Genomic DNA, 13827 nt, shown 5'->3' with positions numbered 1-13827 from the left:
ATTTCCTTTCACTTAAAATAAAGTCTACTTTTTCTTTGGTGCTTATTTATTTATTGGTGGTACTTGGGGTAGAACCCAGAGGTTTTCTACCTCTGGGCTATATTCTGAAACCTATTTTTATATTTTATTTGGAAACAGAGTCTCACTAAGTTGCTGAGAGCCTCACTAAGTAGCTGAGGCTGGCTTCGAACCTGTGCGATCCTCCTGTCTCAGCCTCCCAAGTGCGGGGATTACAAGCGTGCACACCATGCCCGGCTTTGGTGCTCTTTTAAAGCCTGGAAATTAAAGAAAATGAAAACTCTCCATAGTTTGTATTGGAAGTCATGCCTAATGGTCCGTTTTCTTGTCAAAAGTTGCAGAATAGGCCGATTAAGAAATTAAAGTCTCACATAGCAATCTAGTCATTACGTGTGAACAGATCTTCACCGTATAACTAAACCACGCACATCTTCTTTTTTCTTTTTGCAGTACTGGAGATTGAACTCAGGAACTTGAGCATGCTAGGTAAGCACCATACCACTGAGCTACCTCCCCAACCCCTCCTTCTTTCCCTAGCTCCATTTCTGTTGTGGAGGTCCTGCATACCATAACCATAGACAAGGTGGAGGGTTCACAGGGGCTACCTTTTACTAGCTCAGCCACTTCAGCCTGAAATGGAAATGAAAGCAATGTGCTTGTTAGGACAGCCTGGAGACAAGTCTCCTAGCACCTTGGATGGCCACCCCCAACACCTACAGGTGAGAAGTTTTGAGCTTCAGCTGCCTGGCAGGATGGCAAGAAACTTGAGATGGTAGACTTATTTTGCCCGTAAGTGCCAACTCCAACTATGGATCTAGTAAAAATATATTCTGTGATTTTTTTGTGTGTGTATGTATATGTGGTTCTGGGGTCTAAATCTCTGAGCTACACCCTCAGCCCTTTTTATTTTAAAACAGGATCTCGCTAGGTTTCTGAGAGTCTCCGTGAATGGCCGAGGCTGGTCTGGAGCTTGTGATCTTCCAGGTGGCCTCCCAGGTACTGAGATTACAGGCATGTGTCACCGTGCCCGGCTGTTCTGTGATTCTTAACCTGGTTCTCCTTCCAAAAGACATAGATGGCAGAAGGAGAAGCATTTCTTTTAGTGCTGAAGCAAATAAATCCCAAGTTATTGAGAGGAAAATGAAATACCAAATAACACCTGCATGTGATGAGCTAGCACCAAATAATATGATTATGGCTTTATATTCTCAAACATTGATGTATTCCATAATTCTACCAGCTCTTAAAATAGAAAAACGGTTTCCAGTTATTGCTCTATGTGGCATTAAATGCAATTCTACGAATACTAAATGTTGACATTCTAAACAAATATGCTGTTCTTCAGAACATGGCGTGTTTCTTGCTGGAGAAAGTTAAGTGTAATGCAGGGAACAGTGCCGTGTTCTGCTCCACCACGTAACGATCAGTTATGTTTCACCAAGTAATTCTCGAAACACATTAGGTCATTCCAGAAGCCGCACATCTGCTAATCTCTGCATGGCTCCGCTGGTTTGGCTAATGAGCCTGAACTGCGTGTTAAGTTCTGACTTTATTTTTAAAAAACAGTAGTTCTACGAAGCAAGGAAGCACAGAGGTTGGAAAGTGACCAGATGGAGTCAGATGTCACTGTCTACCTATTACACTGACATTTACCTGAATGAGGTTGGCAGCTGGGTTCCTTCTTTTCTCGAAATGTTTTTGGCGGTGCTGTTCCTGTACTTTTAATGCAAAACCCGAGCCAAGAATGCCCTGGAACAAAATATAAAAATAGCACTTTTAAAAACAAATTTCAAAAGCACTTGTTAAATAATACAAATATTTTAAAACCCCCTAAAATGAGTCTGGGAGAAGACAAACAGTATGTAACTTGTCCAGAATAAACATTTTACTCATTAAAACAAACACTATCTCTATTATCATGCCACCAACTAATGGCAAGTTGTGAGGTGACCCTGCCAGGAGCGGTGACAACGTCTGCTCCTTAGCAGGCCAATGCAGCCTAGCCATTTATTGTCTTTGATGGGAGAGTAAGAGGCACTGAGAATTTGTGTGGGGCCTTCTTTGTGTTATTTCTTTTTGTGTTTGTGTTTTGTTTTATTTTCAGTACTGGGATGGAACCCAGAGGGTCTCACTGAGTTACAAAGCGCCTCACTAAGTATTAGCTGAGGCTGTGCTTGAACCACGATCCTCCTGTCTCAGCCTCCCAAATGCTGGGATTACAAGTGTGCGCCACCATGCCCGGCTGTGTTATTTCTTAATGTCTAACTTTGAGTGAGTGGTCTTATCCAGTGACAGCAATCAGAGGACATAATTCTGGTTTTGGACAGAGCCAGATTTTGAATCAGAGAATTAACATCTTGCTACTGTGGACCTGAGAGTTCTTCTAATGCTTGTGTGGGACTCTGAAGTTGTGTATTCTCCATCCATGCAATGCAGGACAGGGTGTTTCAGATCTGTCTTAGCTGTAGTCCTTTGTGATGTTCTACTTCTATACCTACCACAGTAAAGTAATAAAGAGAGGGGAGCCGTGTGCGGTGGCCCACACTCGTAGTCACACTGCTTGGGAGACAGGAGGATCGTAGGTTCCAGCCTAGTCGGAATCTATTTAGTAAACTCATGTCTCAAAAGAAAAAATAAAAAGAGTTGGGGGTATAGCTTGGAGATAGGATGTCCCTTGTTTCAAATCAGAGAGAGAGGAAAGAAGAGGGTTTCCAGTTGCCTATCTGTGCAGTGGAGATAAGAGCAGATGGCCTTGCAAAGAGCATTCCTGTTTTCCGCAGTTTTAGTCTCGCACTTCCAGCATTCTTTACCTTTTCAGGTTGGCTCACCTATTGGGGTTTTGGGTTAGTGAGATTAGCATCTCCTCCTGTGTTTGCATTAGTTTTTGGCTGGTTTTCTTCCCTCTGTCTATTACCTTGATCAGCCCCAACCCTGATTCTTTTGCTGTTCCTCTCTCTCTTCCGTTCACTCTTGTGGAGTCAGGATGCTCTTTGCCCGGGCTTTGAGCTGCCTCTCAGAGCTTGCTGTGTGTGGTATCTGGGCTTTGTCTACACTTTTGACTTCATTGATATGGAACTTGAAGCCCCACTGCTTTCAAGTTTGTGTATTTTAGTTTTGAGGTATAAATTATTAGCTTTTTTATTAAGCTTCAAGGTCTCACCCATAGTTGAGAGACAGACATAAGCAGTAAGTATTTTCCACAGGCAAGGAATGGTTGCTTTCCATTTCTGTATGTGTTTTAAGTAGTTCAGAGATGGTACAGGCTCCATCGGTGGAGACGGTGGATGTGTTTCACCTCTGGGAGGTGCTAAGCCTTGACTGGGGTGACAGCTGGGTGAGGTATTTTGGGGCTCTAGATAACCTTTCACCCCTTCTTATCTCGAGCTTACACAAATCTGAACACATCAGTGACAATGACCAGACAGTAAGCACTCCACAATCATAATATATTATGTGCTGCTAATGAGCAATGGTCTGCTCCATTATTAATTAAAATAAATGACTGTCCCATGAAATCAGCAGTGACATCCTGGGCTCTGTTTTCTGTTTCATTTGTTCGGTGTGTCTCTCGTGCTGCCTGAGATTTCCATCTCATACAGGTTCTGATTATACAAACTAAGCTTAATAATAACTTGCTTTCTATGATCTGGTTTATAGATTTAAACAATATTTGCCTCCACTTGGAGGTTATAAAAATGGCTCTCCACTTCCAAGTAAAGATCAGCTCTAGTCATCCATGACTCCTATTTTTTTTGCTATAAAAGGTTATTTAGGAAAGATTGATTTATTCTCCTCACCTTTTTAAAAATAATTTTAACTCTTTATTTGAAACAAACAATTTCAGAGACAGAAGGTCAGTCGTGACAACAGCTTCTCACTACAACCCAAAGGCGGGCAGGCTCACTGAGGTGACAGGCCAGGCGCCTCATAACAATATATACAGTTTAAACAGTGGCTAAACTGGTGACAGTTATAAAAACACAAATAGGAGGCTGGAGAACAGCAAAGCCAACAGGGAAAGAACTGGGTACCCCCTTTGCCAGACACTAATAGTTTGCTAGGACTGTAAAGCAAGATGGGAAAAAGAGAAGATGTAGACAGGAGGGGCAGGACCCACACCCACAGCTCCTAGCCTGTGATCACGTCCCCATCCTGCATGGCCCAGTTCCCACAGGCTTGGCCCAGCTCTTATGAGGGAACCCAGCCCCGATGGCCACAGAAGGTAGTTTTTGCCTTGGGAGCTCGTCCACGGAACTAAAGGAGGCAGTTACAGCGGGGTTAGCATGTTGACACCAGGGCTCATGCCCACCTAGGATGGAGGGAGACAAACACATAAACCAAGGACAGGAGTCTGCAAAAGAGGAGTCTGTTCCCCATACTTCGAGTCATTCTCTGCCTTTGAGGAAGAAAAAGCATTTGGAACTCCAAAGACTGTAGCAGCAGTTATTGGTGTTGCTGGTGCAGGACGGGGGACACAGTGGGGAGAGGGCGCCAACAACCAGTTACCTCAGGGAGGGAAAGTGTCTAAGCTCTGTTTTAGGTCAATGGTCCCCTCATTACTTTCATCGTTTCTTCCACACCTTTAAGACAAGGCCCTTTTGCCTGTCATTGGAGAGGAAGGTGAAGGGAATGGGCACAGGGCAAAGAAGGCGGCTGGGTTCTCCCTGGGTCAGGCCTAGGAACAAGGGCCTTCACCAAAGCAGACAGGTGAGGAAACCCAAAGCCAATGGGGTCACCAGAGCTATTAATGCTCCACTCAAAGTCTGGCCCCAGGAGAAAGGGTTTACTTTGAAACAGAAAGAACATGGGCCAGCTGATTGTTACAAACTAGCCTCAAGAGTCCAGAGGACTGGGATGCCATGTTCCTCAAGTGGTGTGGAAGAAGGTAAAAGACAGGGTTCCTAGAGAAGGCGTAGGAAGGGGCATCAGGGCCTTTCAGGATGAGCAGGGCTGGCTCCGGGCCAGTCACCCATAGGGCGTGGCCACGGGACAGACACTGATGTCACGTCTCATGAAATATAAACATGTAAGAGAATATAGCGTATCAGAATTTATAGCACTTACTTACAAAATGTATTAATTGTGCATACATTATGTGCCCATTTGTATATAACCTACTCTATGGAGGATGATCCAGGTTTTGTAGGAATTGAATTAATAGCCACGGCACCAAGTTTGAGCACTTATTATGTGGTTATGAGGTTCAGAGTTAATCCTCTTTGGAGAATAAAGACAGGCTCTATGTAGCACAGATTTTAGCATCTACCAAACAGACTAAACAGGCACTACTTGGAAACACGTATTAGTAGATGTTTGCTACGTCTCTCTTGCGTCACACTGTACATTGCGGTGGTTATTAAGCCGGGTCTGCTCACTGTCTCCACCGGGCTCCATTCCAATTTTCCTCTACCTCTCTCTTAGCATACGGCTCAGCGCCTAAACAGAAGTCTATTAAAGTCTATTTTATATATACACACATACAACATGGCCTGATCTTTGAACATATGTCCCTTTAACATATGACGGCAGATACAAATTCTTAGAAATCCAGCTTTGGTTTTTCCCCCATCCATTTTCTAGGCTAGCAAGGCTTTTTAAGTTTTAAATTTTACTGCTCGGCTGAGGAAGTGTTACATAAACATCAAGTAGAAGAAATTTATTTTGGTAAACATTTAAAATATTTACTCCTGCTATCTTCCATACAAAATGGAAGATACTACTTATGCTGAAAGGTTTTCAGTAGTGGTTAATATTATATTCTATATAATAATTATATTTATTAATATTATCAATGATTATAGAAAGTGGCTAACATTTATTATTGAATGAGTAATATCTCAAGTCAAATAAAACTAGTCCTTGCATTGAACTTACTAACTAGATGTCTCAGTTAATTCAATCTCTGTAAAATTCAATTTCCTTACAAGTAAGCAGATACCTATAGCAAGAGTATGAGGCAGGAAGGGAGCGCTCCGTAAAGAGGAGACACACTCATCCAGGTGACAGGGCCTCTGCAGCTGCCTCTGTGAGCTCAGTAGCCTAGGGATGGTTGGGCCCCAGGGGAGGTCTTGTAGAGTGGCCTGTCTGACTCCACGCTGTGCGGGAGAGTCCTGCTTTGAAGGGAATATGGGGAAACCTTGATCCTCAGGTTTCCTGGGTGGGGGGAACCCCAAACAGGAGCAACTCACAATCCACCTCTAACTTTCTCAGTAAAGTGTCAACGTGTCCTTCTAAATTTTGATCAGACAGCACTGTTGGCTGGCAGGTGCACAGGAAAAAAATAGTAACTCAGCACCTACCGAGAGGTTGCAGTAAAAGGATCCACAGCAGAGGTTACTTTTCTTGGCATTGTTAGGGAATGTTCTCCACTGTGCAAGAAAATTTTTTAGATTTCCAACATGTGTGAGTTGATTTGTATATAAAAATTGTAATAACTTTATTGGAGACATTTCTAAGACTAACTTCTTAGTCTCTGATTTTTAACCTAACAGGAACAGAGGTTTCTTTTTTTTTTTTTTTTTTTTTTTTGCGGTACTAGGGATGCATTCTACCTTCGAACTTCATCCCCAGCCCAATTTTTTTTGTGTGTGTGGTACTAGGGGTAGAAAACAGGGGCTTTTCTACCTCTGGGCTACAACCCCAGACCTATTTTATACTTTATTTAGAAACAGGGTCTCACTAAGTTGCTGAGAGCCTCACTAAATAGCTGAGGCTGCCTTTGAACCTGTGCGATCCTCCTGTTTCCGCCTCCCAAGTGTGGGGATTACAAGCGTGTGCCACCAAGCCCGGCCACCCTTTTTATTTTGAAACATAGTCTTGCTAAGTTGCTGAGGGTCTCACTAAATTGTTGAGGCTGGCCTAAAACCTGTGAGCCTCTTGTCTCAGCCTCCCAAGTACTAGGATTACAGGCATGCACCTCCACATTTGGTTAGAGTTCTAAATTTTTTCTTTCTTTTATTTTTGTGGTACTGGGGATTGAACCCAGGGACATTCTACCTTTGAGCTACATGCCCAGCCCTATTTTTTATTCTTTATTTTGAAACAGGGTCTCACTAAGTTGTATAGGGACTCACTAAGTATGGGATCCTCCTGTCTCAGCCTCTCAAATACTGGAATTACAAGTGTGTGTCACCATGCCAGGCCTAATTTCTAAACCTCAGAATGCAACCTTATTTGAAGGTATGTTCCTTGCCTTAGATAATCAAATTAAAATGAGGTCATGAGTGTGGGCTCTAACCCAATCTGACTGATTTCTTCATAGGAAGAGCAAGTTTGGTGCAGATGTTGTGAAGGCACAGAAAGAAGATTCAGGAAGAAGATGCCGCCTGTGATCCAGGGGTGGCCTGGTCCTCTGGTGGCTCTCAGAAGGGCTGACCCTGAAGGACCTTGATTTTGGACCCCTATCTCCCAAGAACCGCGAGCCAATACGTTTCTCTTGTTGAAGACACCTGGTCTGTGGTATGCTAGCAACAGATGGTCACACAGTGCGTGACCCACGGTGCAAGTGGGGTCTAAGGCCTAGGCGCGCGCCTCGTCTTTTCAGTCTAATTTTGAGTGTTCTGAGAAAGAGCCAGCTGGTCAGTATGGGGCAGGCATGGCCGTGGAGAGGGCGAGAGTGTCTTCTGCACTCATTAGCAGACAGCGGGCTGGGAACTAAGTGCCCTGGTGTTGGAAATCCCAGGCTGGCCTCCACCCCCTGGCTTCCCCTGGAGGGCGCTCTGGGCTTTCCGCAGCAGGGGCGTCTGGGGTTCTGGGGCAGTTTCCTGAGGGACACCTGCTGCCACCACCACCACAGCCATGGCCCTCCTCTCTGTTGACTCCTCACCCCACCCAGGCGGAGGGGACAAGCGTGCTCGCATGGGGATGGCCGCAAATTATAATGTTTTGATCAACTTCCATTAAAGAAAGCCGAGGACGAAATGATCAGAAAGACAAGCTTCATCCATTAAGGTGAAAATAATCAGAAGCTTGGGGGAAGATAAATGTGCTCTTTGTTCTGATAAGATGCAGAACCCGCTCATTAAGAAAAATCGATGACAGTGACACAAAGAATAAATCACCGGACACATTTAACACCCTTTAAGGTCATTCGCTTCCCACTCAAATGGCTCCACAGAGGAAAACGCTTCTCCTGTGCGTATCTGTTGCTTCAGCAGTACACATTATAAGCCAAATTGGAGCGATCAGTTTAAAATGATTAAAAAAATTTTTTTCATGGTACTAGGGATGGAACCCGAGGGCATTCTGCCTCTCACCTATACCCCCAGCCCTATTTTATTTATCTTTTAAATTTTGAAACAGGGTCTTGCTAAGTTGCTGAGGCTGGTGGCAAACCTGCAATCCTCCTGTCTTAGCCTCCCAAGTAGTGAGATTACAGGTGTGCATCACCATGCCTGGCTTAGCTTTATTTTTTAAACACTTAAATATTTAAACACTTTTATCGGTGCACTGCAGTCTCACATTATAATGTAGTTCAGAGACATACATGCACACATCACTTGGTGGGCCCCTCTCCACTCCCCAAGATATTGAGATTGACACTGTTATTCTCACATATGTACATACTGTCCGCGGAAGTGTTCCCTTCATTAATTCTCCCCCTCTCTTCTCCTAGACCACCTCCCCGCTTCCCTGGGGCTTCTGTCCCATTATCTCAAGTCCCTCTTGATTGTATCCCGATTACTCTCTAGCTTCTGCGCAGGAGAGAAAACATACGACCCTTCATTTTTTGGAGACTGGCTAATCTCGTTTCACATACTATTCTCTAGGTCCATCCATTTTCCTGCAAATGACATTATTTTGTTCTTCTTGATTACTGAGTAGAATTCCATTGTGTGTTTAGCCCAAAATTTTGTAATCCATTCATCTGTTGATGGACACGTAGGTTGGTTTCATGTTTTGGCTATTGTGAATTGTGCTGCTATAAACATGGATATGCATGTATCACTATAAGATTCTTATTTCAGTTCCTTTGGAAAGATACTCAGAAGTGGTATAGTCAGATCACATGTTGGATCCAGTCCCGGTTTTCTGAGGAATCTCCACACTGATCTCCATAGCTAATTTGCTATGTCATTAGCAGCGTAGAAGAGTTCCCCACATCATTTCCAGCATTTATTGCTGTTTGACTTCTTGATGATTGGCATTCTAATTGGAGCTAGATGAAATTTCAGTGTAGTTTTAATTTGCATCCCCTCGATTGCTAGCGAAGTTGAACATTCTTTCTTGTATTTATTGCTGGCTTACCTTTAAATTTCTCCAGATATTTAAAACATATTAGTAGCGTGCTGACTGACAGGCGATACCATCTGAATTGTTATCTGGTCATAAAGACCTCGCTGGTGTTGAAGTCTCAGAGGCTTCCAAAGGAAGACTGTAGCTTAGAAATTATCCATCTAGTTATATTTAAGAAAGTCAACATCATATTACAAAAATTACATTAGTCAGCGATAGAGGTATGTTCCCCAGGTCCTTGGTTAGTTTGAGGTCAGTGTAGTACCCCTCTGAGCCCTAATCAAAGCTGCTGTACTGTTGCAAAGGTACTCACAGCAGGAAGTGCAAAGAAAGAAATGCCCAGGAGCGCAAAGCCTGCGGAGAGCAGCCTTCCCAGCCACGTGAGGGGGGTTTTGTCTCCATAGCCGATAGTTGTCAATGTAATCTAAAAACAAAACAAACAGAACACTGGGATTTAGTACTTGGGAGGATGTTAGGGCCGATGAACAGGAGGAAAAGCAACATTTCCACTAAATCATTATTCAACAAGTGTTGCTGGGGCTTTTTATTACTGTGCTTTATTTTCCATGACGCACGATAGAACTTCTCTTTGTTTAAGGGAAAGACATAACCTACATACTTGTTCCTCCATATAACACAGAAGCCTTCAAAGAAAGGTTATTTAAGTAAGCAGATAATCATTGGTGATACAGAAATGAGAGCACCATGGATTTAGGGCTGGATGTAAACCCCAAACAATAATTTATGTTAATAAAGTCTGTCCATTCATTACTATGGCAGGCACTTCCTGAAGGTCTGCTGGGTGCGAGGTACATGATTTGTAGTGGCACAAAAATGGGAAGTAATAGTTTGTGCCCAAAGATATTTATGGCATAGTAAGGGCGGTGTGTCATGCACAAATAATTAGAATACAAAATAGGGTGAGACAGGGGTGATGATGGAGACTCAAAAGACCTGCTCGGGATTCTAGGGACAGATAGATTATTATCAGCTTTGGGGATGGGGAGGCTCTGCTGGGGAGATGTCAGTATTCTGAGCTTTGAAGGAGGGGCACTATTTTGAGAGGCAGAAATGATCAAGAGGAGCCTCTGAGGAGGGAAAGCGGGTGGCTTGGCATAGATAACGAGAGGGTAGGTTCTGGAAAGTGTAAGTTGTTCAGCTGGGTTGGAGCACAGTGAATGCTAAGAGGATTAGTGGCCTCTTCGATTTCTTTCATTAATGTTTTATAGTTTTCATTATACAGGCCTTTCACTTTCGCAGTTAAGTCTATTTCTTTTTATTTTATTTTACTTTTAGATAATGATCGCAAATGTGAGTGTTTTCTCCTTCCTTCCTTCCTTCCTTCCTTCCTTCCTTCCTTCCTTCCTTCCTTCCTTTTTTCTGTTTTGGTACCGGTGGTTGAACTCAGGAGCATTCTACCTCTGAGCTATACCTACAGTCCTTTTATTTTTTTATTTTGATACAGGGTCTCACTAAGTTTCTGAGGCTGGCCTCAATCTGTAATCATCCTGTCTCAGCCTCTCAAGTACCAGAATTATAAGCAGGACCCACCATACCTAGCCTGAGTTCTTTTTCAGAAAGTTCATTTGTAATGGGTAGGAGCTCTACTGACTTGTGTGTATTATTTTTTTTTTATCCTATAACTTTACTGAATTTGTCTATTCATTCTAACATTTTTTGTGATCTTTAAAATTTTCTATGTATAAGATTATGTAATCAACAGTGATATTTTTACTTTTTCATTTCCTATTTTGATGCTGTTTATTTATTTCTCTTACTTAATTGCTTTGGCAAGGATGTCTAGTACTATAATGAAGTGGTAGGAGTGGGCATCCTTATTTTGTCCCAGATCTTTGAGAAAAGGCTTTCAAATGTTCACTGTTGCCAAACATGGTGGCATATGCCTGTAACCTAGTACTTAGAAGGTTGAAACAAGAGGATTGCAGTTTGAGGCTAGACCTAGCAACATAGCATCTCTTAGCAGCCTATTTGCTGAAACTCTGTTTAAAAAAGGGGGGGAGTGAGGGTGCTGACAGTATAGCTCAGAGGTATAATGTCCCTGGGCTCAATCCCCGGTAACAAACAAACAAACAAAATTTAAAAATAAAATTTTCTCTGTTGTATATAATGTTAGCTATGGGATTATCATGTTTAATTTTTAGTATATTAAGGTACAATTTTTCTATACCTAATTTGTTGAGAGTTTTTGTCATGAAAGGATAATGGATTTTGCCAAGTGCTTTTTCTGCATTTAATGAGATGATCTGAAATAAATGAGGCACAAAAAGACAAATACCACATGTCCTTATTTATATGTGGAATCTAAAACAATTGAACTCAAGGAAGCAGAGAACAGAATGGCGGTTGCCAGGGGTGGGGGAGGGAGAATGGAGTGTGTGTGTGTGTGTGTGTGTGTGTGTGTGTGTGTGTGTGTGTGTGATCTATCGTACAGGGTTATAAAGATGATTAATAAGAATGCATAGAATGTTTAAAAATTTCTGATAGTAAATTTGAAATGTTCTTATCACAAAAATGCTAAGTATTTGAGGTGATGTATACATTGATTAGTTTCATTTATTCTATATCATCTTCATAAAGCATAACATCTTTTGTAGCCTCAAATACATATGACAATAATTTATCAATTTATAATAAGAAGAGAGAAGCATTAGTAGAAGTTAGCTCGGTGTGGTGCACAGGCCAGGGAGTCCTGATTTACTTAAAAGTGCCCTCCTGGGGTTGAGCCCAGTGCTTCTCCCATGCTAAGTAAGCTATGCCACTGAGGAGGTGTGTGTGTGTGTGTGTGTGTGTGTGTGTGTGTGTGTGTGTGTGTGAGACTGGGGATGGAATCCAGGCTATTCTACTGCTGAGCTTACCTCCAGCCCTCTTTTACTTTTTATTTTGAACCAGGGTCTCATAAGTTACTGTGCAGTGGCCTTGAACTTGCGCTCTTCCTGTCTCAGCCTCCCAAGGACCAGGATTACAAGTGAGCACTGAGCACCCTCGCTCCTGGCCTTGGGGGGTGTCTTTGAAAATGATAGTCATGGCTCTTCCCCGTCTGCCTACTCCAGGGGTTGCCTGTATCCCCAGAACACAGCCCAGCCCCTCCCCACAGCCCGAAGCCTTTCCCACTTCCCCACCTCGTCCGACCTCTGCACACTCATCCCGCTCAGCCAGCCCCACACCTGCCCACTGCTCATCAGCACACCTAACTTTTTCTTGCTTTTGGGTCTTTCTGTTGCTGTTTTGTTTCTGAGTTTGTTTTATACGCTCTCAGGTACAATTCAGGTAGCTGCTCGATTGTCAGCTCAGAGACTGTCCCCAGTTAACAGGTATAGGGTGCAGATGGATACAAGGAGCTTCTTATGCTCTGTAGCACAGTAGGAGAACTATCATTGCCAACAATCAATCAAATATTTCAAAGCAGTAGAGGGGAATTCATATGCTCCCAACAAAAGCAAATGATAAATGTTTCAAGATAATGCATGTGCTAACTACCCTGCTCATTATACACTGTATGTATATAGATAGCAATGCCACAATGCACCCACAGATATGTACAATTACAACACGCAAATTAAAAATAAAAATATATTTTAAAAAAGACTATCCCTGCTGGGTGAGGTGGCACAAGCTTGTAATCCCAGTAGTTGGGAGGCTGAGACAATAGGATTGGTTCGTTGCCAGACTCAGCTACTTAGTGAGGCCCACTTAGTGAGACCTTGTTTCAAAATAGAAAAAGAATAAAAAAATAGGGTGAGGGTGTAGCTTAGAGGTAGAATGCCCCTGGGTTCTATCCCCAGTACCACACAAAAAAGACGATTCCTCATCACTTTAAGGTTGTTCTCTGCCAGTCATTCTCTAAATTTTTTACTCTCTTCAATTTTATTTATAGAAAAAAAATCAAGATCCAAAATAGCACACACTGATTAAATTTCCTTGTTTACTATTTGACTTCCCCGCTAGAACATAACCTGCATGTGGGCCATGGCTGTGCCTGGCTCACTGCTGAGTCCTTGCACAGTGGTTGGTATACAGTAGTCACTTAATAAGTAGGCACCAAATAAACAATAGCCAAATTATGGAACCAGCTCAGGTCTCCATCAACAGATGAGCGGATAAAGAAAATTTGCCATGTGCACACAACAAAATAACACTTAGCTATAAAGAACAAATTATATCATTTGCAGGAAGATGGATGGAACTAGAGAATATTTTGATTGATCTACATGAGACTGGTCAGCCTCAAAGTGAAGGCATGCAGGTTTTCTCTCGTATGTGGAAGCTAGAGAGGAAAAAGGAAACGCACAGGCCTTTACCGCAGAGGGAGACGTGTGGAGCAGGGACGGGCTCAGGTGAGGGTCAGGGGCAGAAGGGGGCGGACTGAAGAGGGGACAGTTCTGTGCTGTGGTGACATGTGAAGGGTTACTGCCGATTTCACTCCTGCAATTTACAATTGAAATTTACCACTTTCAGTTATGACCAAATACACCAACAGCTTTGTGCGCGTGTGTTTTTATCACATCGCCATGATGTATAAATGCAACGCGTGAATAAAATAATTAAAAAGTAAAA

General features: G+C 42.8%; 1 protein-coding gene across 5 annotated transcripts in view; it reads right to left on the bottom strand.

The window, feature by feature from the left end:
* Window positions 1–13827, bottom strand: part of KCNQ5 (potassium voltage-gated channel subfamily Q member 5) — a gene marked incomplete at both ends in the record, with an annotated part of 602709 nt that overhangs the window by 87525 nt on the left and 501357 nt on the right. For all 5 annotated transcript variants that reach the window (XM_080699981.1, XM_080699983.1, XM_080699985.1 and 2 more), the window contains 2 exons: window positions 1672–1767; window positions 9566–9676. In XM_080699981.1, the coding sequence (XP_080556107.1) occupies window positions 1672–1767; window positions 9566–9676 (207 nt within the window). The remainder of the gene's footprint in view (window positions 1–1671; window positions 1768–9565; window positions 9677–13827) is intronic.

The sequence above is a fragment of the Muscardinus avellanarius genome (genome assembly GCF_963383645.1).
Source record: "Muscardinus avellanarius genome assembly, chromosome: 8".
Taxonomy (NCBI): domain Eukaryota; kingdom Metazoa; phylum Chordata; class Mammalia; order Rodentia; family Gliridae; genus Muscardinus; species Muscardinus avellanarius.
The sequence above is the reverse complement of the archived record's forward strand: the minus strand, read 5'-3'. Positions and strand labels throughout refer to the sequence as shown.